Source organism: Pteronotus mesoamericanus, unplaced genomic scaffold, assembly GCF_021234165.1.
Source record: "Pteronotus mesoamericanus isolate MK-2021 breed Mesoamerican mustached bat unplaced genomic scaffold, CSHL_Meso_final contig_101, whole genome shotgun sequence".
NCBI lineage: Eukaryota > Metazoa > Chordata > Mammalia > Chiroptera > Mormoopidae > Pteronotus > Pteronotus mesoamericanus.
In genome coordinates this window covers 15,446,891-15,473,086 of record NW_026555001.1, presented here as the reverse complement: position 1 = coordinate 15,473,086, position 26,196 = coordinate 15,446,891, and the positions used below count along the sequence as shown (strand labels likewise).

At 49.9% G+C, this 26,196-nt stretch overlaps 2 protein-coding genes and 2 non-coding genes across 5 annotated transcripts; 3 read left to right on the top strand and 1 right to left on the bottom strand.

Annotated features, from left to right (window-relative positions):
- The first annotated feature begins 5,114 nt into the window (after nt 1-5,114).
- Nucleotides 5,115-5,203, top strand: TRNAY-GUA (transfer RNA tyrosine (anticodon GUA)). The gene is given in 2 exon segments: nt 5,115-5,151; nt 5,168-5,203. It is a non-coding gene; the product is annotated as a tRNA-Tyr (tRNA).
- A 351-nt stretch (nt 5,204-5,554) lies between these two features.
- On the top strand, nt 5,555-5,627 carry TRNAA-AGC (transfer RNA alanine (anticodon AGC)). Its single transcript has one exon. It is a non-coding gene; the product is annotated as a tRNA-Ala (tRNA).
- A 394-nt stretch (nt 5,628-6,021) lies between these two features.
- AGBL5 (AGBL carboxypeptidase 5) lies at nt 6,022-24,488 on the top strand. 2 transcript variants are annotated; one of them, XM_054568807.1, is made up of 16 exons: nt 6,022-6,129; nt 7,241-7,501; nt 7,720-7,891; nt 8,213-8,376; nt 8,954-9,131; nt 9,405-9,583; nt 10,013-10,469; nt 10,947-11,116; nt 11,454-11,589; nt 12,247-12,449; nt 13,866-14,080; nt 21,469-21,624; nt 22,658-22,770; nt 23,065-23,111; nt 23,587-23,717; nt 24,296-24,488. In XM_054568807.1, the coding sequence occupies exons 2-15, from the start codon at nt 7,287-7,289 to the stop codon at nt 23,633-23,635; spliced, it is 2,454 nt and encodes an 817-aa protein (XP_054424782.1). In that variant the 5' UTR covers nt 6,022-6,129; nt 7,241-7,286; the 3' UTR covers nt 23,636-23,717; nt 24,296-24,488. The 2 variants fall into 2 exon arrangements, with proteins under 2 accessions (XP_054424782.1, XP_054424775.1); XM_054568800.1 differs by lacking the exons at nt 6,022-6,129; nt 23,065-23,111 and having other exon boundaries at nt 7,256-7,501; nt 24,103-24,488.
- Nucleotides 24,483-25,538, bottom strand: OST4 (oligosaccharyltransferase complex subunit 4, non-catalytic). The gene is made up of 2 exons (XM_054568790.1): nt 25,401-25,538; nt 24,483-24,733 (listed from the first exon to the last, which is right to left on the bottom strand). Exon 1 carries the CDS (start codon nt 25,535-25,537, stop codon nt 25,424-25,426), a length of 114 nt encoding a protein of 37 aa, XP_054424765.1. The 5' UTR covers nt 25,538; the 3' UTR covers nt 24,483-24,733; nt 25,401-25,423.
- Nucleotides 25,539-26,196: the final 658 nt, after the last annotated feature.

Here is a 26,196-nt window from a genome sequence, read left to right as displayed (position 1 = left end):
CAAAATACAGGCACCTGCCTATTTCCCATTGGCCCTCTGCCCTCCTAGGCGTTGCAGCCACTGGCAGTAATTGAGCTGCTGGTAGGGAAAGCTCGCGTCCATCATTCTGAACTTCGGCCTAGTGAGGGTTCTAGGCACACTCCCCTTGCTCCCCTAGTTTTATTGTCTCGCCACTGATTCTTGTCCTAATTGTGATTTGCCTTGGCAGCTGAAGTACTTTATGCTGGGAAAAGCAGGGAAGAGCCTCCTAGGGGAATTCTTGGCCAGCAATTAGGGTGTCTTCTCCCTTGCCAGGACCTTAATTTATTAATTGGTTTGTTCTATAAGGCAGTGAGTGAAAGATTTAGAACTTAAGAGATCAGGATCAAGGGTTTATCACCAAATTTCCTTTTAATTTCTGACTTGAGGCTCTATGTCATAACTGCACAGGTTTTCAGTTTTCACCTCATGTTTCCTGGATGTTTCAAAACAAGCAGTACTAGACGCACACTGCCCATTCATACTTTTGTTCCCTTTCCTTGTTAGGATGTTACCCCTTGGAAATTAAATAGCTCGCGTGGGGCAGAACCCTGCTCTCCTAGTGGGAGTTGGCTGTGACCATTTTTCACAAATTAGAAGCCCTGCCTGGTAAAGAGCAATGGTCTAGGACTGCTAGGCAGGACTGTCCAAGGGTCCCACGATGTGTTCCATTTCCTCAGTCCCTCCTCGCCAGTCAGAAACAAATGGGGCCTCGGAAGCTAAGCAGGGTCAGGCCTGGTTAGTACATGGATGGGAGAAGCAAATGGGGTCAATTCTTAGGAATACCGAAGCTTTGGAACTGGCCTGTATTCAAGTAGAAAGAGGGGCTGGTATGATCCTGGGTTGGCAACAGCAAAGGACAAAGTGATGACATTATCCTACAAGGATATCGAGTCCAGCCAAGGCTGCTGGGCTGAATTCTGTCAGGCCAGCAACTCAGAATGCCATTTCCAAGTGCTTCGTTGGTTCTCGTGTGTGGACTATACCTCGGGTTCTTCCCTCTCTGACATGTGATCCTGGGGTGCAACATTTCTCTTCAACTTAGCTAACTGAGGTCACCACAGCCTCTCACAAAGACACTGGACACCTGAACTGGCTTGGCTTGATAGATGCAGTTGCTTGACCCAGTATCGGAATTGCCCAGAATTCTTTCCTCTGCCAGAGGAGGAGGAGTCCAAGGCCGCACCTGCTGTCCATTCAGGCTAAACCAGACATCCAGATGTTTCATTTCTGCAGAACTGTCAACAAACAGGAATCCAAGCTGAGCCAGTGAGTTGAACTAGTACACTCTGGTGCTGACAGATAGACAATGACTGTTGGTGTTTTCGGAAGAAAAGAAGTAAACTGACACTCCAGCGGGCCACATCTGGACATTGTAACTTTTCACACGCAGCTGGAGTTCTACAGATAACATGGCATAAAACTGAAGGGTAGTTTAAATATGGTTATCTCTCACTAACTTTAGTTATTACAAATTGTGTGGACCTGCAGATTGTATAACATGACGCATTTGAAACACTTCTTTCCTTTTTTCTGAGTCTTAAAATATGTTTCCAGATTCCTCTGGTTATTTGCACCCAGTCTGCGGCGTCAGCTTTGGGGCAGGCCAGCTTGTTGGGCCAGCCCCACTTACTATGGATAGATAATCTTGCCAGGCAGATAATGTTGCTGGGCTCACACCTGCGGCATTGCTGGTCCATTCTCAAAGTGCCACCACCCTTGGGGTGAAGTGCTTCACAGAGAGACAGACATGCCTTCCCTGCCCTGTCCCAGAATAACCCAGCTGTCAATTACACATATTTCAATGGTTGGATGACCTCAGCATTTTAATATGTCTTATCTCTCCTAAAGGAGTTTGAATTTAAGTGAACACTTCAAGTGATCCATCCATCTTTTTTCTGCATACTCTTCATGGTTTTGCTGCCAAAAGGGCTTGAGGAGACAAAGGACCTTGCTTTCCCTTTTTTTTTCTTTTTATTTCTGGGTACTTTCATTGCCCCAGACTCGAGATATAAGAAGAAATTTAGGGATGGAAGGGAGCTTCTACCATTCAGGATATGCGTGAATATTCATTGAATATTGAATATTCTGCCTGTGAATTAAAAAATTGAATTCAGACACATTTTGGGGTGTGCCTTGGCATAATTTCTTTTACTGCATTAGCATGTCAGTTATTAAGTTTTTAATGGACTTTATTTTTTAGAGTAGCTTTAAATTCACATCAAAGTTGAGCAAAAAGTGCATAGCCCTTCCCTCACACTTGCACAGCCTCTCCCACACACTGACACATCACTGTCATCCACAGTGCGTAGTTTACATTAATCATACTTTGTATTATTTCAATCTGTTTGAATGTGTTGAGACTTGTAGCCTAACATGTGAGCTATCCTGGAGAATGTTCCATGTGTGTTTGACAAGAACATGTGTCCTGTTGCTGTTGGGTAGAATGTTCTGCGTTTGTGTGTTAGGTCAAGTTGCTGTGTTGATCAAGGACTCCGTTGACTTGTGAGCTTATCATAAACACATCCTTAATGTTAAAGAACTCTTACAGATCAGTAAGTGCCAAAAACAATAATAAAAATATGGATAAAAGACATAATTCATAAAATAAATGCAAATAAACAATAGACTTGAAAAAAGTCCATTTCATTGGTTAAAAAGTGCAAATTTAAAATAAGATACCACTTCACTTTTGCATAGCATATTAACAAAGAATTTTTTAAATTGATAATATACTTAGTGAATGCTATGATAGAAATTGATACAATGTTTCTGGGAAGTATTTGGTAATATTTATCAAAAGTTTTAAGTTTCATACAATTTACCAAGTAATTCCATTTCTGAAAATATATTGACTTTTTGCATAATTTTGTAATATTTATCAAAATTATGTGAAGTTCCCAAATATGTAAAAATAATTTTTAAAGACTATATATATATATATATTCTGGAGAATAGAAACATAAACAAAAATATGGACAAAAATATATGTTCCAGAACATTTATTGTAGGAGTATTAACAACAAAAATTTGGATATAAACTGTGTCTGACAATAAGATGAATATTTTTTAAAACTGTGGTAAAACAAAAGGATGAGAAATGGCGATTCAAATGGTTCTAAATAACCTTTAATGATATCATAAAATGCTTGTAATTAATTGAGCTTAATTTATTGAACTATCAGCTATAATAAAAAAATACAGAAAATAAGTATTGACAGAGATGTGGAGAAATTGGAACTCTCCTACATTGCTGGTGGGAATGTAAAATGGTTCAGACACTGGATAAAAGTCTGGTAGTTAGTTCCTCAAAGAGTTAAACATATAATTACCCTAAAACCCAGCAATTCCACTCCTAGATAAGTAACCAAGAGAAATGAACACACATATCCACATAGAAACTTGTAAATGAATGTTCACGAACCCATTATTCATAAAAGCCCAAAGATAGAAATAGCCCAAATGTCCATCAAAACAGATGAATGGATAAATAAAATGATATATCCATACAAGGGGATAGTGTTCAGCCATTAAAAAGGAAGGACTACTGATACATGCTACAACTTTGATCAGAGTCTCAATAACATAAGTGAAGGAAATCAGATACAAAATGTCACATGTTTTATGGTTTCTTTTCTGTGAAATCTCCAGAATGGACAAATCCATACAGGCAGAAAGCAGATTAGTTGCTGCCAAGGGATGTAACCCTTGGGGAGTAATTACTTAAAGGGTACGGATTATTCTAGTTTTGAAACAGAGAGGTGATAATTTGCACAACATTGTGAATGCATTAAATGCCACTGAATTGTTCATACTTCAAAATAGTTCATTGTGTCATGCGAATTTCACACACACGAAAAAAGGCAACATAAATATGTTCTGCTTCCCCCCTCTCTTCCTATCCCCCTCCAAAAAGAAGAGTGCTAAACACTCCAAGCTAACGCTCTGGGACACAGTGGTAGCATTTGCAGCAACACAGCAAAATTAAACCAAGATGTTAACCTCCTGCTTTGTGGGTGGGCGCAAAGCCGTGTTGTGCTCAACGACCTCAGAGACCTCGGATTTAAAGCTCAGCCTACGAGAACCCATGAAATGTCGGAGCTGCAATGGGCTTGAAATCCTCACCTGGATTTGCCCAGCGCATCGTGACTCCAGGTTGCACAGGCAGTTGGCCCCAGAGCCGGAAATGGAGGCCAGGTCTTCCCGCACACTGGCCCCGCCAGACTACGAAGCAAGGCTTCACTGAAGAGTTGGGTTTTAGGTTGGTTTCTTTATTTTCAAAGCCCGGGAGCTTCTGGTGGGCAAAGGATTGCGGGCTGGCTTTGCAGGTCCCTGCAAAGAGAGGTGAAGGTGTGAGCCAGATAGGGGCGGGGGCCGGGTGGGCAGGGCCGGTCAGGGCCCAGGGCCGGGTGGGCACGGCTCTGCCCGGGGCCCCTCTCCCGGCCTACCAGGCAGTCCTGCATCGCGGGGTGTCGGCGCAGCCGGATCCCGCTCCTCCCTGCAATCCTCGATCAGCTCCGTGGTTTGTATCTTTCTTGCCCTAGTCACGACGAATAGATCTTGACAAAACGTTTGTTAATTGAATGAATGCACTTCACACCAGGAGAGAGTAGGATTTTATTGGTGTCCTCGGAGAAAACGAAGGGAAATGTGGAGCAGAAATAGCAAAAGCAAGCGGTCGGGGCCACAACCCCGGCTAGCGCTTTACAGTTGTAGCGCACGCGGGCTTACTGGACCTGCTGATCAAAGCTGCTCAGGGTTGCGGGCGGGGTCTCTAAGCGTCCTCAATCCTATAGAAGCCACTGGGAGCGGGTAGGGGTGGGGGCGGGTGTGTGTGTATTGTTTAGTATTGTAGAAAGCAGAGAAACGGAAGGGAAGTGTATTGCCCGTGTTTCCTCCCTTTAGCGTTGGGACGCGGGTCCTTTGTTCGCACTTTTTGTCTCCGGCTGACTTTGTTCTGTGTGGCCTGGAGGGGCTCGGCCCGGGTAAGCTTTTTTAGAAAGCGGAATCTAGACTCTAGAAAATTCTGACAGCCCAGAACATCGAGCCCTCCGTAAGCATTAGAGGGCAATCCGCAACACCAGGAAGCAGCGGGGCCTTCGATAGCTCAGTTGGTAGAGCGGAGGACTGTAGTGGATGAGCCGTGGCAATCCTTAGGTCGCTGGTTCGATTCCGGCTCGAAGGACTTCGTACAACCTTTTTGAATCCCATTTAATTCGGTACCCTCGAGGTGGGGGGCGGAGAAAGGCAGGCTGAATTTTCGGGAGTACTGCCGATGTTGGGTAAAATATATATGCAGTAAGTAGTCAGGGTGCGTACAGTACAGCTCTCTTGCGGGTTAAACGCAGGGATATTCACGTGTTTTAGGCTTTGTTACTCTTGCTTACGTGTAGTTATTCTTGCTTTATTAAAAATTTTGCCCATGGTTTCATTATACTCTAGTGTTAAATTAATGTCCTGAATTTTGGTTTGTGTACCGGTCAGCAGACAGCTTGCCACAACCTGTAAGGTAAAGGGAAGGGAGGTAACACCAACCGGGGGATTAGCTCAAATGGTAGAGCGCTCGCTTAGCATGCGAGAGGTAGCGGGATCGATGCCCGCATCCTCCACTTTACTTTTGCCCAAGTATTACAGGATCTCTGATTAGCCGGAGATCCGCCGAACCGGTTGGGTGTTTGTAATACACAGAGGAGCGCAGCAGGCAATTATTACTTTCACACATTGTCCTTTCATTTTCAAGGTAAGTCTTTTCCCGTTTATTTCCTCGTCACTTTTGTGCTTCCCTCTTCCCGGCTGGCAGGCCGTTTATCTTCCGAGAAGACGCGGGCGGAACCCTTCTTCTGGGCGAGCCCCCAAACGGCACTGGCTCAAGCACCAGCCCGCGTGCAAGGGAAGCCCTGAGACTAGCCAATGGCAGCGAGCTTTACTGGGCGGGTAGCCAGCTGTACCCACGGCCAATAGGCGAGAGACTTCTTGTTTCCTGGCAGAGCGGGGTCCCGGCACCGCGGCGCTTGGGTTTTGTTTGGGTCCTGGGGAAAGGGCCCGGGTGCCGGGGCCCGAGGTGGCGCCTCGCTAGCGGGAGAGGGAGCGGGATCACCGGCCCAGAGAGAGGTGAGGGGCTCCGCGTGGAGAGCGGGCCCCGCCCGCCCCGGTGCCGCCCCCTTCTCTGCCCTTTCAGCCCCGAGCCCCTCTGGAATCCCACCCCGCCCCTCAACCCCGCTTCCTCGGCCCCACCTCCACTCCCGTGGCCTCACCTCTGACCCCTGTTCCCTGCCTCCTCGCCCTTCCTCTACTGTGAGTGTCTTTTGACCCATTCCATGCCTCCATAGCCCACCCTGCCCAGGGGCATCTGGGTCCTTCAGAGTTGAGGGTCGAGAAGTGACCCCCCTGTCCCCAGGTGGGTCTCGACCAGCCACTTTTATAGGGGCACTTCCAACACCCATTATTCACCTTCCAACTACCAGAGTAGCCTGATAAGGGACTCCAGTGCTTACAGGGCTGGAGAAGGGTGGAAACAGATCTGTGCCCCAATTGGAACTGAGCTGCAGTCTAGGTGAGCGAGTGGCTTCTGCCCAGTTTCCTTTGGCTTGGCCGAGGCCACACTTACCTACTTTTTTCCATACTAGGCATAGGGTAATAACAAGAAGGGTAAATCCAGCCCTTCCAGGGCTCAGGGAAGCAACAGAAGAATGCCTGGTCAGTGCTTGTGAGGAAAAAGGAGAAGAGACCGGAAGCTGCCCATTTAAACTTAGAAATTTGGTTCTTTCCACTTTGTGTTGCTGGAGAGTAGGGGGCCAACCTAGGAAGCAGAGATCCGGAATGGCCCATCTTTCAGGATGGCCATGTGTCGTGGTGGGTGTATCTGTATCTTGTCTAGGTTTGGGCAATCTGACCTCTCTATATTCTGTCAACTTTGGGCTTCAAAGAAGCTTAGAGTCTACTATTTTTTAGTATTTCTCTCAACCTAGTTAAGCCACTGAATATTTCATTTTGGAATAGCCAAGCTAGAGTAAAATGGGGTCCTTTTCGGTCAGTTGTAGCCCTTAGTGTGGAGACAGAATACTGTTTGGCCTTCACTGGAAGACCCTTTCTGACAGGGAGAGAGCCTCTTGCTGCATAGGGCACTCCCTAAGGGTAGCTCTCATTTATCCAGAGGTACCCAAAACACTTGTTTCCATCTTCCGCCCCTCTCCTCCCTAACCCACTCCCCGTTTCTCCCCAGCTCTCAGGGCCAGAGTGCAACAGGAGGATGCTTTCCCAGCCCCACCATGGAGCTGCGCTGTGGGGGACTGCTATTCAGTTCGCGATTTGATTCAGGGAACCTAGCCCATGTGGAGAAAGTAGAATCTGTGTCTAGTGATGGGGAAGGAGTAGCAGGGGGGGCATTAGCCCCCACCAGCAGCACTGCCTCTTCCCCTGACTATGAGTTCAACGTGTGGACCCGGCCAGACTGTGCTGAGACAGAATTTGAGAATGGGAACAGGTAAGAGGAAAGTAATGGCGGGTGGAAGAAGGAACAGAGAGGGGAAGTCCCTGTCCCCAACCTGTGCTCAGCCCTCTGACTTGCAGTTCATAAAAATATGGTACCCACCCTTTCTTCTCTTCCTGTCCCTCCTCCCTCCCTCTCTCCTTACTCCTTTCCTGTGTGTCCTCTCCAGCCTGTTGTATACAATGACTTGTCTCTACTACTCTGGCCTTCAGGTCATGGTTTTACTTCAGCGTCCGGGGAGGATCTCCAGGGAAACTCATCAAGATCAATGTCATGAACATGAACAAGCAAAGCAAGCTGTACTCCCAGGGCATGGCCCCCTTCGTGCGGACACTGCCCACCCGGCCACGCTGGGAGCGCATTCGAGACCGGCCCACCTTTGAGGTAATTAGCCATGAGGAGGAAAGACAGACTCGGGTGCTCCAAGTAGAGGAGGGAAAGGAAAGAGGAGTCACCCTCCATACTGAGCACTAGGCGGGCAGGACGCCGGGTTTTGGTGGCAGCTTTCCCTGCAGCACGAGCAGGAGTCCAGGGCAAGCCCCTGCCTCAGGAACCTCGAAGGAGCTGGTTGTCATATGGAAAAGGCTCAGAGGGAGGGGAGCTGGTAAATGTGAAGAGGGTGTGAGGTCGGTCCCTGGTGACATCAGTAGGACCTTCGTTCTGACACTGATGGCATGTTGCCCCCCTCTCTCCTCTGCTCCTCAGATGACAGAGACGCAGTTTGTGTTATCCTTTGTTCACCGTTTTGTGGAGGGCCGTGGGGCCACCACCTTCTTCGCCTTCTGCTACCCCTTCTCCTACAGTGACTGTCAGGATTTGCTAAACCAGCTAGACCAGCGCTTCCTGGAGAACCACCCTACCCATAGCAGGTGCCAACCCCATTCTTGCTCCTGCCACATGGCCCTAGACCAGACAGCACCTCTGCTACTTCTGGAACTTGCCCTAAGAGCCCTGAACCAAAACTGCATCAGCTCTTTTCTCTGTACAGATTGTGGGACTTGGGGCACCTTTCATAAATATATTCCTGTGTGACCTGGTTCTCAGCATACCACCCCTTACACTCCACACACCCACCTGTCCAGTTCAAGCTCTTACTACCCCAGCTCCTGTCAGTTATCCAGAATCTGGCCAGCACTGCCATTGCTCAGCACCGCTTTTTTTCTGTCCCAATAGAGGACAACCCTCTTTGTCTATGCAAAGTAATCTATCCTAGGGAGCCATAAATGGGGCGGGGGCGGGGGGCAAGTTTATCCGGCCCCGTACTTGGCACCCTGGCAGCGCACACCCACCCAAATCCTCAGCCTCCTCCAACACTGTGAGGAGCTGTAAGGGCCCCAAAGGTGAGGGTGAAATACCAGATCCTACAAATCCTGGGATCGTGACAAGGCCCACCTCTTGCTAGGACCTCAGGGACTTCGGCTGGCTTAATGATTTGTATCCCTACAGCCCCCTGGATACCATCTATTACCACCGGGAGATCCTCTGCTATTCTCTGGATGGACTTCGTGTAGATCTGCTGACGATCAGTTCCTGCCATGGGCTGCGAGAAGATCGAGAGCCCCGACTAGAGCAGCTATTTCCTGATACCAGTACCCCCCGGCCATTCCGTTTCACAGGCAAGAGGGTGAGTGGGAAGAGCATAAAGGTAGGACCCCAACCTTCCCCTAGTCCAGGCACTGCTGACAGCCTAAAGCCGCGTTTATCACTAGGCATCTTAGACACGGCCAGCCTGCTTCCTGGGGCAAGTGTGACGGCTGCCACTCTGCTTTACAAACTCAGCCAGCTGGAATCCAGTGGCTCTTCCTGCCTCATCCCTCCCCCGAACCCCTGCCCTGAAAACTGTTCCGGTGGAACCATAGTGTAACTGACTTAATGACGGCTCTCTTCTCCACATCAGATATTCTTCTTAAGCAGCAGGGTGCACCCTGGGGAGACACCATCTAGCTTTGTCTTCAATGGCTTTTTGGACTTTATCCTTCGACCTGATGATCCCCGGGCCCAAACCCTACGTCGCCTCTTTGTCTTTAAGCTGATTCCCATGTTGAACCCCGATGGGGTTGTCCGGGGCCACTACCGGTAAGCAGCCTCCCCTCCTTCTCTGGGTTGTTTCATTCCCCTCATGCCCTGCATCTCAATGCTATCAGCTTCCCGTCTGCCTCCTCCTGTGTGCCCAGTCCTCTTGCACCCTAACAAGAGCAAGCCCATATGATCGTACAGTGACTAGAAAAGGACTGGGATCCCATCTAGTAGAAGTCTCTGGAAGGAGCGGAGCTAGAACCACCACAGGTCCCTCTGGGAGCTCTCCTCGGGTTCCTGTGCAGGAGGGGTAGCCGAGGAAGGCGAGTGCCTGTCCTCAGTTCTTTCTTTCCTAATGCAACTTCAGCCTCTCATTTTATAACCCAGTCTCTCAGTGTCCTTTTCATCTACTCTAGTGTCTCCCTGACTGTCCAGCCCTCTAGACCCAGCTCTAGGGAAGCAAGTTCCAAGCTCCTTGTTCCCCTACAGCACAGACTCGCGTGGAGTGAATCTGAATCGTCAGTACCTGAAGCCTGATGCAGTCCTGCACCCGGCCATCTACGGGGCTAAAGCGGTGCTTCTCTACCACCACGTGCACTCCCGTCTGAACTCCCAGAGTCCCTCTGCACAACAGGACAGTCCTCATCTCCCTCCGGATGCTCCCCTTTCTGACCTTGAGAAAGCCAACAATCTCCAGAATGAAGCTCACCTTGGGCACTTACCTGATGGGGACAGTCCTGAAGCCTGGACACAGACTGAGCCAGCAGAGCAGAAGGACAACAGTGTGTGGATTATGCCCCAACAGTCCGCTGAGGCCGAGCAGCCAGCCCCCGACACCATCCCCCCCCGAGAGAGTGGTGTTGCTTACTATGTGGACCTGCACGGACACGCTTCCAAAAGGGGCTGCTTCATGTATGGAAACAGCTTTAGTGATGAGAGCACCCAGGTAGGAACCCACAGAGTGTCATGTGAGTGTGGGAAGTGCTGCAGGTTAGATGAAGGGTAGGCTGTGAGCAGAAGGGGACCTTCTGGCGGGAAGGCCTGTGGCTGCAAAAGATGGATGACTTCTGAACAAGCTTCAAAGGGCCAAGAAGGGATGGCACTGGGGCCTATTACATCATGACCTGGCACGAGTGTCAAACTGTCGGCATCGTAGTCTTTTCTAGAGTTTGGGAAACCGGGGGAGAAGGAAAATTTTGCATTATTGGAGAGAAGAAGCTAAGAGCTTAAAAAGAGGTAGAATTGCACCTTTCCAACACCTGGAAATAATGTCAAACATTCCGTGAGAATTCAAGAAACGCTGTCTACCGCTGATGGTTGTGAAGGTATCTAAGTCACATGGCCCCATGCTTGCCATCTCTTCCTTGCCCTCATTTCTTCTTTCTCTCTCTCTTCTCAGTTCGTTTTTTCTTCCCCCAAACAGGTGGAAAATATGCTGTACCCAAAGCTCATCTCCATGAACTCAGCCCACTTCGACTTCCAGGGCTGCAATTTCTCAGAGAAGAACATGTATGCCCGAGACCGCAGGGATGGCCAGTCTAAGGAGGGAAGCGGCCGGGTTGCCATCTACAAAGCCTCAGGGATAATCCACAGGTTGGAATGGAAACTGGGATATGGTTGATGAAATAGCTTCCCAAAAGAAAGCAATACCCAGTTTCGGGGGCTTGAGGGGCAGGGGAGAGCCCAGGTCTTCTCAAAAGGCAGGCTCACAGTTAGCGTTATTGGCATTAGCCTGGGACTCTACCTTTTTGGGACTTCCTAGGTATGTGATATAGTGCTGAGGTCAGTTGCAGGTGGCTAGGAATTAGGACTTTTATTTCTGCCCATTTTTTCCCCAAGTGATTACTTTCTTAGACCACGTAGGCTGTTCCCCATAGTTCTATCCAGATTCTGTTCAGGCAGGACACTGATAAAGGTCTCTGTGTCTTAGCTACACACTTGAATGCAACTACAACACTGGGCGCTCAGTAAACAGCATCCCTCCCGCCTGCCACGACAACGGCCGTGCCAGCCCCCCTCCCCCGCCGGCTTTCCCCTCCAGATACACTGTGGAATTGTTTGAGCAGGTATGGATACATGGGGTAAATGGGGAAACAGAGAACCTCAAAGTCTGGAAAAGCCTTTGCTCCTGCTGCCTGACCCTAAGGCCCTCCTAAAGAGGCTCGTCACTATCGCCACGTCACCGCCGTGGTTATTTTCCTCGGTTAACAGAAGCAGGCCTGATTGTCCTAGTATTGCGAGGATGAAGGGGCACCGTTTCTGACCCCTCACCCCTCAGCAGAGAATCCCCTAGTGCATCTAAGCCAGATTTGTAGCTTCTGAGTTTGTCTTCCTTATATTGGGTTAGTCCACTCCTGGGCTACAAGCACCCCCTCTACAGAGGTCTTGAGGGTCCCCGGTGTCTAGGGCACACACAAGTACAAAGAGCGGTGGGTTATAGAAGAGATCAATGCCTTCTCCTGGGGCAACACCTTCCCGGGGCCAGTCAGAAAGCATACCTGCCCCAGCTCATAATGAATGAGGGCCCCCAAATGAACAGCAGTTTAGGGAGTAGCTTTAAATCTACTTGTGATTAACAGTCTGAGCACAAAAGTTAAGAGTACCCATTGAACAGATTTGAGGTCTGGCCTCTCCTTCCCTTCCACTGTGCTGTGCACCCCACCCCAACACAGTCGCCTTGGTTGAAAGACCCAGACACTGAGCCAAAGCGGACTCCCCCACAGGTGGGACGAGCAATGGCCATCGCAGCTTTGGACATGGCAGAATGCAATCCGTGGCCCCGAATCGTGCTGTCTGAGCACAGCAGCCTCGCGAACCTCCGGGCCTGGATGCTGAAGCATGTGCGGAGCATCCGAGGCCTGGGCAGCACTGTGAACCTGGGTGTCAGCAAGAAGAGAGGCTCTCGAACTCCACCCAGAACTAACAAGTAAGACCAGCAGGGTGGAAAGGAGAAAGGGTATGAGAAAGGAACAGGGTTCTAGAGCTAGGAATTCCCAGGGATTTGTGTTCCTTTCCTACTTCCTGAAGGACCACACATTTTCAGGGTAAATTAAAATTAGTAAGATTAGTTCATTTTTTGAGAACAGGATCCTCTTCTCTTTTACTTGGAGTTTGAGGTCTGTCCAGAAAGTACCCAGCCATGTGCTATGAAAAATAGACACATTTACTTAAGAAGATACAAGAAACATCATACACAGGACAATGATGCTTCAGTCCCCTTCAAAGTAGGCACCTTAGGACCTCACACAGTTCTCCCAACTGCCATCAGCTCCCCCATCGTATTTTCCTGTATCATCAATGGTCTGAAATCTCTTTCAAAGGTGGTTTTAGTTTTTGGAAAAGCCAGGCGTCGCCGAGCACCAAATCTGGGCTGTAGAGGGGCTGAGTCACCTGGGTGATTTGATGTTTTGCAAAAAATACTGCAAAAGACATGATGCATGAGTGGGTGCATTGTGTCATGATGAAGCTGCCAATCACCAGTTGCCCATAGCTGTGGCCTTCTGACTCATCTGAATAGTTCCCACAGAACATTCAAGCTTAATGCAAAATTTGATGCAGATTCGCTGCTCTACTTGCTCAGTCATTTTGAATGCAACAGCCACACAGTACACATACTTACTCAGTGGTGTCTACTGCCTTCCACTGACGAGTACAGTGAAGTTGCCATTGTTCATGCAATTGAATTCCAGTCCACAGTCCTTGGCTGCCAAGTTACAGCAATGTCATGCAAACCGTTCTGGTTGTATTAACAATGGCTGGACTTTTTCTGGACAGACCTCATATATTAAATATATAACTGTATGCATGTTTATTTTTAAAAATCTATGCCATATGGTTAAGTGAGAGACTCAAAAGGAGAGAAAATTAAGTTGGATAGAGACTTGGACTTTCCTCAGACCTGGTACTTCATAGGTATCTGAAAATCAGGCCAGGGTACTCCATGCTCGAGCCCTGCACAAAATCAAATACAGCTGGGGTGGGGGCAGGGCTCAGCTTCCAATAGTTGTGAATACCTGACTAAGGGGTCCAAAGGCCAGCACCAAGGCCGCAAGGGAGGAATTTGCTGGGAATTTAAGTTGCCCAGGGATGGCCCTTCTGGCTGTTGGTATATTTCCTGCAGGACTGTGTATGTATGAACAAGGGCGTGTAGGCATTCTTGAGAATAGCTGGTAAGCCTCGGGTTAGATACCTCAAACATCAACAAGAATTCTTCCCTTCTCCCTGGGAATGCGCTTCTATGCCTTTCACCCCAGAGGTGAAGGCTTCCTGAGTATCAGACCATGGGAAAGACTTGGGATGCAACCCCCTGGCCCACAGCTGACGACCATCTGCTTCCCTGCAGTGGATTGCCTGCTTCCTGCTCTGAAAATACCTTGAGCCGCATGCGAAGTTTTAGCACTGGCACAAGTGCCGGTGGGAGCAGCAGCAGCCAACAGAACTCTCCACAGATGAAGAGCTCCCCCAGCTTTCCTTTTCATGGCGGTCGGTCTACAGGGCTGCCAGGCCTGGGCTCTAGCACCCAAAAGGTCAGCCACCGGGTGCTGGGCCCCGTGAGAGGTAAGCTAGTCTGGGAGCCCCTGCAACAGGTGTTCAGTTGTTTGGGGCATTGCTGGGGAAAGTGAGAGCGTGAAGATGTACACTTGGACTGGGGCCAAGGGGGAAAATCAATAAAATTAGTTTATAGCAGAATTTGCAGCCTCTCCTATGACCTTGGTGTTCCCTACGGCATGAGCTTCAGAGCAGCTGTGTGTGTGGCACAGGCGGGTGACCTGGGTATCTGTGCTTCAGCACGTGTTGGGAGGCAGGGGAGTTTCTAAGGATAAAACACTAGCTGAAGCAGGGCCACATTGAGACATGGAGCCTCCACTTCAAGGACAGTGCCAGGTTGTCTTCTTGGAGGAAGTGTAAGGGAATGCCCTTATAGTCCAATTACAGCAGTGTAGAACAATGAGAATCCTATTGAAGGTCCTATGAGCTGAAATTCTTCCTGGCTTCAGAGCCTATTCATAGAGTGTTACCAAAGGATTCCAACTTTTCCAAAGAAAAATGGAACTACAGGCCGGTTCTGTTGTAGGTTTACAAAGCACCAGGCTAGCCTCTTCCGACAGTGGCCGCAGTCGCTCAGCTTTGCATCGGGACCCCTCACTGGGCCTGATGAGACCCTGCCCGATAAGACGAGACGAGATTCTGGGTCAAAAGGTGTACCAGAAACAGGTGGGCCTTTAGGGGAAAGAAAGAGGAAAGGCCGACAGAGCCGCTTCTCGGGAGTGACCCAGACTGCGGCGCCAAGGCCAGTGCGGCGCCCCTTCTGGAAGCACGCTAGACCACAAGTCAGCGTTGTATGTGGCTTCTGGGCTACAGAAGTCTGGCCAGAGTATGGAGGCTTATCAGCTGTTAGGCCTTCCTGGCCTTCAAGCCACGCTCATCCTTGTTAGCACTTCCCTGCTACTCAGCTTTTGGTGCAGACCAGAAACACGCACGGGGTCGTGGCTGTGGAAGTTGACTGCTCTAGTTAGAGCAGCCACAGAGGACAGAGCAGTGGTCCTTCCCAGCTGACACCAGTACGATGTGCAACCCGTGACGTGTCAGTTACCTCAGCTTATATTCCAGGTCACATTCTTTGAGATTCTATCTTCACTGGAAAAAGGCACTTTTGCATACTGTGTTTGAAGGAGTAGTAAAGTAATAATAATGCCTTATTTTTAAAGAACACTAAACAGTGAACAAAACAGTATCACATATATTTCATTTAATCCTTATGAGGTCCCTGTGGGATGGATGGCATTTGCATTTTTCTGAGGAGGAATCTGAGGCTGTTTTAATGGTGACTTGTCCAAGATTGCACAGCTGTTAAGTGGCGGAGTTGTTCACACTTAGGTTTTTCATGCCTCAGTATACCTGAGTTTCCCATCTTAAATCTGGGTAGGTTTTTTTTCCTTCTAATTTCTTTTCCTCTTAACTCATAGTTCTTAGGAAGGAACATCAACATTATAAGTTCTCCTTCCCTTTCTACAAAAGGGAAATAGGAAAGAGCCTACTCTAGGTGCTTACTGGAGGATCCTAGGCAGTTTCAAACATCCTCCCTGTGCAGAGCGCTGTATTGAGCTCCATGAGTGAGAGATATGAGTTGTGTTTCTTTCCCCAAATTGTGTTACTTCTCCAAATAACAGAAAATAGGCATAATCAGTACAAAGTAATTCCCATTCAGCTGATTTGAAACTTAGTAAGGGACACAGGACAATAAATACAACCAAAAAAGCACGCACACATTATAAACATTCAGAGGAACTGGGGAGCCACTATCGTAGATAAACACAAGAGTAATTAGCCAAAGAATGTTTAGTTGAGAAACTATTTTGATGAATGTGTGGCAGTATATGATTTGACAGGAACATTCCAGAGATGAGAATGATAGCTGCCCCAGAGCCGCAGCACAGAACAGAAAGCAAGCTTCCTCGCTGGCTCCGAGGGCCAGGCCCCTTACCACGGAGGTCGGGTGAAAAGAGGTGGGAGGAAGAAGAAATGTCTTGAAAACAAAGACTATCAGTTAACAAGACATGTGTTTCTGAGAATGATGGGAACAAAAGATTCATGTTAAGAAAAAAAAAGAACATGTTAAAAGAACTGTCTGAACTGTATATATCAGGCAGGCAAGGAGAGGAGAGACCCTTGGAGCAGTTTACATACAAGAAGGCTAGCGCCTGTACCAGGGTCTGAAAAAGAGAGATGAATACACATGTTAGAAACGCAAATGGCAGGACTCAGTGATGGAGGAAGAGTGACAAACTCAGCCTCATTCAGGGCTACAAGCTAAAGAAAAAGACCATGGTGACTTAAGGCACTGTGAGAAGAAGTGATGAGCTTATCTCCTTAACCATGCTTGGATGTCACGGACTATCTGTATGGAGATGTCCTGCAGGCAGGAAGGGGCCCAATGGTACAAAAGGTGACACAAGGGTTGGATCTCGGAGTCATCCATATACAGGTGCAGGTAAAACCAAGTGAGAAGCTATGTTCCCCAAGGTGAATGAGCTTAGAAGCAAGAGAAGAGAGCTGGTTTGAGTAAAGAGACATCCCAGGGACTTGAATCAAGTATTTGTAAGAACTAAAAAACTTCCTCTCTAAAGTGAAGGGGTCAAAAAGAGGGTTGCCATTAATACCAAACCAGGAATACTGTGAGGAGCTGAAAGGCCAGATCATGGGAATTTTGCCTCCTGTGTTCTCTTGGGCATTTGCTGGTGCTGCGGTTTCGCCGCTTCATCTCTTAGAGTCCCTCACAAAACTCCAGGACGGGAGACAGGCCTGGGCTTGGGGCAGGGACCTGTGATGCAGACGGTGGTGTCTGGATTTGGCATCTTGAACCCTTGGAACTACTTACTTGTCTAGTGTGGTCTGTCTGTACTATAGCTTTGTGACATTTCCATTTTGCACACATCTGGCTCTTTGGCCTCTGCCACATCTAGACACACTTGGTGTTCCCAGACAGGAAGAACACACCCCTGTGATCTAACTATAAAGCAGCTATGCTTTCCAAACCCAAAAGTGGGATTGTGATTTGATAAAAGATTTTTTTGTCTTGTGAAGTTACTTATAAGGAAATTTCCACTAATGTATAAAAAAATTGTATCACATTTAACCATACATTTAATTAGTGACTATCCTTCATTGGGTAGACTGAGCAATCCAGATTTCAGAAAAAATCTAGGCAGCCCAGAGGCTTCAGGCAGAGGTTTAAGGGTCTAGCCTGACAGGTTCTGTCCTCAGAAGCCGGGGGATGACGTTTAGAAGTCCAGCAAATGGCCAGCGTGAGGTGGACAGGAACGGTCCTGGAGCAGGAGGTGGGAAGAGCCCCCCAGGAAGCCCGGACTCCTCGCGCCCCTGACCGCAGCGCCAGGGTCATCTTCACCTCCTCCTCTCCCGCTGCCAGAGAGGCCATGAGCACCGCCTTCCCGGACCTGTGGTCAAGCCCCCACCCGCTGTCTCAGGAGTAGAGACAGCATTTGCGGCAGCTGCTGCAGAGGAGGAGGACGAGAGGTCGCTGGGGAATACCTAATACGACGGAGTGAGGGGAGTCAGAAGTCTGGGCATTCTGGTGCAAGAGCAGGTGCAAACAGCTCAGAGGAGGACCTGGGAGAGGCAGAACAGCATCTCTTACTGGTTGTGTACTGAAAAAAACAGGGCAAGGACTAGAGGGAGGCCAGTGAGGTGCCCGCAACACAATTTCAGAAGGCGCGTGCTCTCAGGGCCAGGCAAGGGCCTCCTTACACGGCGCACCCTAGATGGCTCATGCCAGCCCTGGCCCTGGATTCGAGCAGTAGTCTCAAAAACTGAGACACAGGCTCTGGCCCTGAAAGCTGCCCAGTGGGCACTGGGGTCGAAGACACGGGGCTTAACTGTAGCGTCTTCAGCTGTTGTCCTCCCACCGCTGCCCTCATTCCTTCCAGCTCTGGTACTCAAACCCGAGGTTACTAGCACCCTTTCCTGGCCTCCGTGATGCCCCCGCTCGGCCGAGAGGCAGCGTTTGGTAGGGAAGCTAAGGTCCAGCAGTGAGTGGAGGTCCTTCGAGAAGTAAGTCGAAGGGCACAGGAAAAGGGACCACACCATCACTTCTACCCTGTCCACTGCGAACAAAAGCTTCATGTTAAATGGCAGATTAAAACTTACTTGATGGCAGGAAATTTCTCCTTAACACGTCTAGTTATTTCCTTATCACCTTGCATTGTGCCCAGCACTAAATGATCAACAAATATTTGCTGAATAAAAGGCAAATCAGGAGGCGAATGAATGCTTGGCCCACCTTCCCACCCCTCAGAGGGTGCACACAGGTCCACAGTCACCCCAGGGGTTCAGTAAGATGAACATGGGGTGCCACACGTAGGGAAGAGTTCCAAAGGCGTCCTGGGGGACGTGATGCAGGACCTACGCCCAAGTCATAGATCTACTCCTGTAACTTGTGAGGCCTTTGAGTACCCATTCTCACTCACGCACTGGTGAGGGCGGCAGGGCTCCTCCTCTCTGACACTGCCTCAGGACCAACCCGCCACTCCCAAAATGGAACCTAGGGCTGGTTACCATAAAACATCTCGCATCCTGGCTGCTGCGGCTCCGGCCTGTGAACCAAAAGGTGACCGGTTCAGTTCCCAGTCTGGGCACAGGCCTGGGTTGCAGGCCGGGTCCCCAGTTTGGGGCGTGTGAGAGGCAATGAATTGATGTTTCTCTTCCTCTCTCTCTCTCCCTTCCCCCCTCTCTAAAAATAAATAAATTAAAATACATCATCTTACCTCTGGAAGCAGAGCTGATCACGTATCATTCTTAAACCACTGTTTATAGAACCGAGAAATAACAGAGTTGGGGCTCCAACCCTTTAATTCCTGTCTCTATGGGGACTGAGTAGGCCAAAAGCCAAAACGTGAGAAGCGCCGTGTGCTCACATTGCCAAACTTATAGGCAGGCCTGGTTAGATCTTAAGATAGTCTGTTAAGTAAGTGTGAAATGCTATCTTTAAATGCCTTACACTTTCCAGATCAGGCTTCTCCCCTAAACCAGACTTTGTCTTCTACCCCAAAACTCTCCTTACGGGCAGGATTCCCGCGTTGTTGCCTTAGTATCTTTCCCATGATCCCTCCATTTCACACTTTTTTTAAACATCATTTGCTTGCTTAATGTCATACCTTCTTGGGTATCACAGTTTCTTACTGGAACCTGCAAATCCCAAAGGCTTTTGCCCACTCTTGCTTGTTCTTATCCTTTCTTGGGGTGGGTGAGGCTTCATCCCTTAACATGTTTTCAGCATGCTTCTGTGTATGGAGATTTCTCAAGCCATCCAGAAACCTGCTGTTTCCCCTCTATCAAGTTCATTATTTCTCCTACTGTACACTGTCACTTGGACACCATAGTGACATCCCTTTTTTAACCAAAGAATTACCCAGGCCTGGTCTCCACAGCATCTCCAGGTCATTGGCGGTGGTGGGTCGTGTTTCAGGCTATTGCACAGGGGCCTTGCGTCTCTGACTTTTGCTGTCCTATTGGCGTTGCTGTACCAACTCTTACTAGCCCCCTAAGTTTTGGTTGTTTCTGAATCTTGGCTATAGGTCTTAGATGTTAATTGGTACCCAGCATCTCAGGAATCTCAAAGCTAGAGTAACTTCCATCCTGAGATCTCTCCCTGAGATTTCTTTTAGTCCTGATTCATATAAGTATCAATTTTTTAAAAATTTGGTTTGGGGCCTTCTGGAAGTTGCCTTATTACTGCTGGTTACTGCTCAGTGTAGCAAGACACGATGGAGTTTTTGTCACCTACTTCTTAAATTGGAGGCTTTTCACACATAACATATGTGGCTTTGTTAGGTATCATCTGGCGTCCTGGAACTTCCATCAAATTCAGCTCCATGAATGTTAATAGCTCATTTAGTTTGAGAGCATTTGGCACCTTCTGTCCCTCTATGATGAGGAAGGACCTGCCGAACCTGAAAACCTCCCAACTCTGTCTAGTCACCATTTGTACCAGTGGGCCAGCCCCTTCAGAACCTGTAACAGTGCAGCGGCTCTAGTCGCAAGGAATGGACCAGAGAGCTGACCCACAGGTGTAACCATATGCCCTTAGAGATTACTGAGCCAGCCCCCGGTCTATAGTGAGTGTCTGCTTTTAGGTAAACAAAACACTAAGGTCATTGTTTGACAGGCACTGGGATACACAGTATTACAGAAGGTCCCCACCCTCAAGAGAATCAAATTCTAATTAGAATATCGGCAAACATTTACTGAGTACTTAGTACACGCCAGCTATTATTTTAGGTCTTCTACATGTACTAATTAAGGAGTCAGAAACCATAAATGATTACTAGCCAAGTGAACAAAGGACAATGAAGAGAGAACAATGAACTCTACCTATAATGGTCAAGGACACCTCACAGAAGTGACATTTGAGATGGGCCGATAGCCAAGGTTTCACCAGGAAACAGACAACACAGAGGAACCACCTAGCCAGGCGCCCCAGGGGTTGCAGCAGAGGGTGGGGAGGCGCGGCCAGCACCCTGCAGAGACACACAGGCCGGATCGAAGCAGGCAGGGTCTGAATGCTGCGTGCAAAGGCTTAGGCTCTGTCCTGGCAAAGATCTTCAGTGTCTCCCCGCCCCCCCCGTCTGAGCCAAAGTGGTTTTCGGTCAGGTCTGTGTTTTAGAGTAACAGTTCTAAGGAATTGTGTAAAGGATGGATTCTAAAAAGGAAGAGACCATTGGGGAATCTTTTTTTCTCAAAAGCCTGAATAAGCTAAAGACCTGTATCTGGACAATGGCAATGACAGCAAGGGAGCATAAAGAAGGAATTCAAGTGAAGGCAGAGGTACTGTCAGTTTGGTTAAACACAAATCTGAATGTGACCAAAGAGTTGAAAGATGAAAGTTTCCTGCAGATTCTTCATGAGCACAGGGGACACAAGAGGAAGGGTGGGAGAAAATGAATGTTGTTTGGGTCATGAAAGCCAGCCAGGTGGAAATGTCCGGTGGACCGCCAGGGCTGCAGTTCAGAAGAAAGGGCTGAGGGGACCTGGGAGCTTGGAGCCTGCTGAGCAGGACAGGACGGAGGTGGTGGGGCCACCGCCATCTGAGGGGCACAAGGGTAGCTGAAGAGGCACCGACAGAGGGAAAAGGAGAACCCAGGAAAGTTGTGTTGTAGGAACCAAGCTCAGTCACTCCTTTGCCAGAGAACGGACTAGTGGGTAAGCTGGTTAGCTCCTGGGAGGTGCAGCAGGGTGAGGGCTAGCTGAGACTGGGTAACTGGCGTAAGTTATTAGAGGTCCTTCTTCTCAGATTTAGTTCAGCCAAGAGATGCTGGAGTGATACCAAGCTTGAAAACAGGCATCTTCTGACCAAGGACAGCCAGTGGGGCAGTGGAGTATCAGCGCCTCACTTATCTGCCCTTTTATCTGCTTGTGTCCCTTCCACTCAGAGCCCCGAAACCAGGACAGGAGACGGCGACAGCAGCCACTGACACATCGCACTACTTCTAGCAGCCTGGCCCCATCCCCAGCTCCGGCCAGTTCCAGCCCAGCCTCCTCACGCAGCATGGGCTCCTGCCTGCTGCCCAGCCCACTCAGCATATCAGGTCTGTACCCACTGCCACTGAGATCTAAGTGGGCCGGTGTCCTTCCTTACCACGCAGGGCGTAGACCAGATCCCTGGCAAGGCCTGAAGAAACCCCTGCAGCTCCGTCAGCACCTGGACCTCTTTTTGGACTCGATGTAATGTGGGCCACCCAGACCAGAGGCGTCCGTTACCTTACCAAATTATCCTAAACCCCCATGCCCACGCCCTTGTACAGGAAGCTGGAATTTAATGAATGTCTTTGTATAATAAAATGTTACCATTTATTGAGCGTTTACTATGTGGCAGGCACTGCTCTAAGCACATTATCTCACTTAATTCTCACTTTCACAGTTGAGGAACCTCAGGACTTTTCTTCCCAGCTTATTCAAGCTCCCGGACTCCAGGAGCTGGGCAATACTGACAAAGCTGCAGAATGAAAGCATAGGCCTTTCCCATCACTGCAAACGTGTGCCCATGTTATCCACACACAGACTTGGCCGCCTGCTCTCCTTTCATTATATCCCAGCTGTATAAAGGACTGGATGAGAATGATTTCTAAGACTCTAGTCCTGCACCTTGTACTTCCTTCAGAATCTGCTACTCCTACTCAGTTAACTCCTGGCTGGGCAGCCTTCAGCCCGCCTGTCTTGGGTGCTGCTGACTTGATCTTTAAATGCTCCCACATTTGGTTAGAACAGGCTTTAAGGTCTATAAATTCAGAGTAGTTCAGCTTGAGTGAGTTCTGACTCAAGCTCTGGTTTGTTGCTCCACCCCGTGAATCAGACTAGAACATGCCAAGCCTCTCAACCAAGGGTAACCGCCCCAGCACCCCTGGACATTTGGTAATGTTTGGAGACATTTTTGATTGTTACAAATGGGGAAGGGGCAGGGGAGGAAATGCCACCTAGTGGGGAGAGACCCAGGATTCCACTAAACAGCCTACAATGGCACAGAATGTCAGTACTGCCAGTACCGAGAAACCCTGATCTAAAGGAAGTCACCACTTTTTCTCTATGGCCCTTGCCCTGAGATCAGTTTTCTTTGTTCCCTAGGGAGCAGCTGCTCATTCCTGTCCTCAGGGGACAAGCCAGAGGCCGTCATGGTGATTGGGAAAGGTCTACTAGGAACTGGACCTCGAATCCCCTGCATCAGGACCCGAATGCAGGTAACATTTCTGGGTCTTCCCCAGTTCCCAGCAAAGTATCTCCAGCAGAGCCCAACAAGGAACCGTCCCGCTGCGTAGGAGGGATGATGCCCAGCACCGCTTTCCTCTCCCCCAGCCGTATCAGAAAGCCGCTCTGGCGTCTTGAGTGCCTAGCTGTCCAGCGTGCCCACCCCCTTCAGCCAGGCCTCTTGCTTGCTTCCGACCCCATGTTCCTGCCGGATGTACCCCAACCTCAGCCTGCTAGTTTTGGCTTCATCTGCCCCTGCCCTTAGCTTCTCCTCTCTTTCTGCCCAGACCTGCCCGAGGAGAGTTCCCGCCAGGAGGGGTCCCGGATTCCCCAGGTAACACATCTGGTTGTCGCTCCTAGGAGCAGCTGTGCCACCACCTCCGACTCAGTCCAGACCCCTATGCTAGGTTGGCTAAAGCTGGGAATAGGCAGAAGGTGGCTGGATGGGTAAAGCTTATGCTGGTCTGGCCAGGCCGAGGCACAGAAGGCTCTAAGGAAGATCTACCAATCCTCCAACATCTTTCTACACAGTACTTCGCTACTCAGCCAGATCTTGGCCATAGTATAGCCATGGAGGTTAAATGGTGGATCCTTTGGCCTCCCCTCATTAAATAAGACTCAGTATACAGTTATAGATTGAACCCGAGACTTCTACTATCCTGCCTTACCCTCTCAGCTAGGGACAGTGCCCAGGAATCCAAGGCCCAGTACCTGTGCTGACCGCTAAACTACACCCGTCCTCATGAAAACTCTAGAAGCAAAAAATATTCATGAAGAATCCAGCCTCTTAGCCCAGTCCCTGTCCACAGGCTAGGCCCAGGTTGGGCCGGGGCTCACCGCCGACTAGCAGAGGGATGAGAGGCTCTTCAGGCCCCACGTCCCCAGCGCCCCGGACCAGGGAGAGCAGTAAGCCAGAGCCAGGACCCCGCTCTGCAACAGGGTGAGCACGAGGGTCCAGGCCCTCACCCTCCCGCTTTCTACTCCTTCATTGTTATTTCTGCCATTCAGAATCATTTCCCTCCTTCCCTACCCCCCTTGACCCCCCAATCCCCTGTGACCCCCCCCCAACAACTCAATGTACCTTAAAAATCTAGTTCCCTCATTTTCCCCCCTCATCATGGCCTCAGTCTTCACTCAGATGAACAAGAAAACAACGGTTAGGGTCTAAGGCCTAGGAGCTTGCTGGTTCCAGCATCCGGCCACTGTGCGAGAGCCAACCTGCCTGTCCTTACCCACCTCACCTGTCTCCTCTCCCAGCCCCTGGCTGACATGCCAGAAGAAGGGCCGACTTTTCACAGCCCTGATTCCTCTCTTCTCTGTTGCAGGCTGCCTCAGGCCGGGCCCCCAAGGCCCCACTCTGCCCCTGCCTTTTCTCCTACTTCTTGTAGTCTGTCTGACTCCCAGGCTCGGACTTGTTACAGTGGGGGGCCCTTGGGCCAACCTGAAGTTTGTTTTGTCCCTAAATCTCCCCCATTCACTGTTTCTCCCCGGATCTGATGCCTTGACCTTCATGCCCAGGATACAGCCACAGGATGGGGAACACAGTGAGAAATGCGCCAGTCCCCTCCCTCAGCTGCTGATTCCATGTGACAACGATAGCTCCTTGGAATGCCAGCCACACTGTTCTGAGGCATCGCAGAGCATCACCTTGAGACAGGACAAAACAGGGAATGTGCCACCCCTTCCCTCCCTCAACAGCACAAGATTTTGGGACCACAAAAAAATCTATATTTTTATATCGGGGGGAGGGAGTAGAAAAGAAAGCAGCCCCTACACTGGGCCCTACTCAGTGGCAGCTTCTTGTTCCATAGGATTAAGGAAGACTTTGAGGAAATAAAAGTTGTTTGGAAAAATCCAGGTGTAGCTGCTTTACATGTTGTGATGGGTAGAAGGGATGAAGTGAAGGGTGAAGGCCCCTCACACCCTCCATCTTGCCTCAGACTATTTCCTGGAACCCTAGAAAAGAGGGGGAAAGACCCAAGGTAAGGAAAATGCTGCAGCTTTCCTCTGGGGAAGTCCTTCAGGAGTCAACTCTCATCCAGCCTCTCCCCCCCCTTTACGTTTGGACCCACACTTAAGAGCTCGTTTCCAAGGCCTTCAGCCGCCCCCTACCCCCGCCTTCTCTATGACTTGGGTCTACAGTAGCCGAGCCCTAAATCAGTGCCCCTTGCCCCAGGACACGGAACTAGAGTTCTGTATCTCTACACTTCCTCATGCACAAAAATATCTGCCTAAATAAAAGTATAAATAACCTTGGAAAAGTGAGGACTATTTAAGTGAAAAACTCAAATATTCATTCGTGGATGGCATCCTCGGTTCCTTTATTCCTAGCGGTTTCAGTGCCTCCTTGTCCCCATACCCCCAGCTTGGGCATCTGGAGACACATGAAGTTGGGGACTGAGGGGAATTAGGGAACCCACCCCATTCTAGCATAGAACAGTTTAAGGGCGAGGCACAGGGCAATGCAAGGCACTCCCTTCTCTGTGCGGATAAAGGGACCCAGTTCTGGATTGTATCATGCGTGGCCCAACACTTTCCGATTTGAAGTTTCGAACCCTGCAGGCCCTGGTGCGGCCTCGCCACTCCTCTCCAGGGGCTGGGCGCTACAGCCCCGGACGGTTACCTGGGGCGGAGAAAGCGCCACTTTCATTCCTGCTTCTTGGGATTGTTGACGGCCACGTAGTGATAGAGAACGACAAGCAGGAAGAGCGACACGCCCAGCATGTTGGCGAAAATGGCGAGCTGCACGTCTGTAATCATCCTGCAGAGAAAAGAACGGACTGAGCCTCTGACCAGGACCCGTCCTCGCCTCCCTGGCCCAGACACTACCAGATGGGCTGTGGGCCGCGCGTGCGTGCCTCTCACCTGACCAGCTGGGCTCGGCTCCGACACGGTCTGCGCACTAGCTCGAGGTGGGAGACCTGAGCCGGAAGTTTGTTGCACCAGCTTTATCCCAGGTCAGGCACTTCCGGCCGGCCCTGCAGCTCCGCGGGATCGGCCTCTCTAGTCCCACCGTCTCGCCTGCTCCTCGCCTGCAAAGGGCGGAGTTTCGGGTGGGGCTGCGCAGGACGCCACGGGTAGGGGCCACACGACGCAGCTGGTTGCAGCTGGTTGCAGCTGGCGCCGTAGCGGGGGACGTAGTTAATTGCTCTGTGACCGCCTCCGTGGAGCCGAGGGGTGCACTAGCGCGAGGCTGCAGCAGCGCGGCCGGGCGGGAGGTCTGGCCTGACCTTAGACTCTGACCCCTCTTCCTGCCCTGACCACCCCACCCCCCACCCCCCGCGATGCTGCCCACCCTTTGCTTCCCGGCCCGGCCCAGCCAGGTGCTTCCTTTGGGCCCTGCCCTTAGGGTCCCCTCCCGGGCAGCGGGGACAGGCAAGAGAGGCGGTGCAGAATGGAGATAGGGTTGGAGCAACTGG

Excerpts from the sequence above, each read along its gene's own strand:
- AGBL5 (XM_054568800.1), top strand. The coding sequence starts at position 7,287 with ATGGAGCTGCGCTGTGGGGGACTGCTATTCAGTTCGCGATTTGATTCA. Across the intron at positions 10,470-10,946 it reads TTAGTGATGAGAGCACCCAG|GTGGAAAATATGCTGTACCC; the intron begins GTAGGAACCCAC and ends TCCCCCAAACAG. Across the intron at positions 14,081-21,468 it reads GGTGCTGGGCCCCGTGAGAG|AGCCCCGAAACCAGGACAGG; the intron begins GTAAGCTAGTCT and ends CCTTCCACTCAG.
- OST4 (XM_054568790.1), bottom strand. The coding sequence starts at position 25,537 with ATGATTACAGACGTGCAGCTCGCCATTTTCGCCAACATGCTGGGCGTG.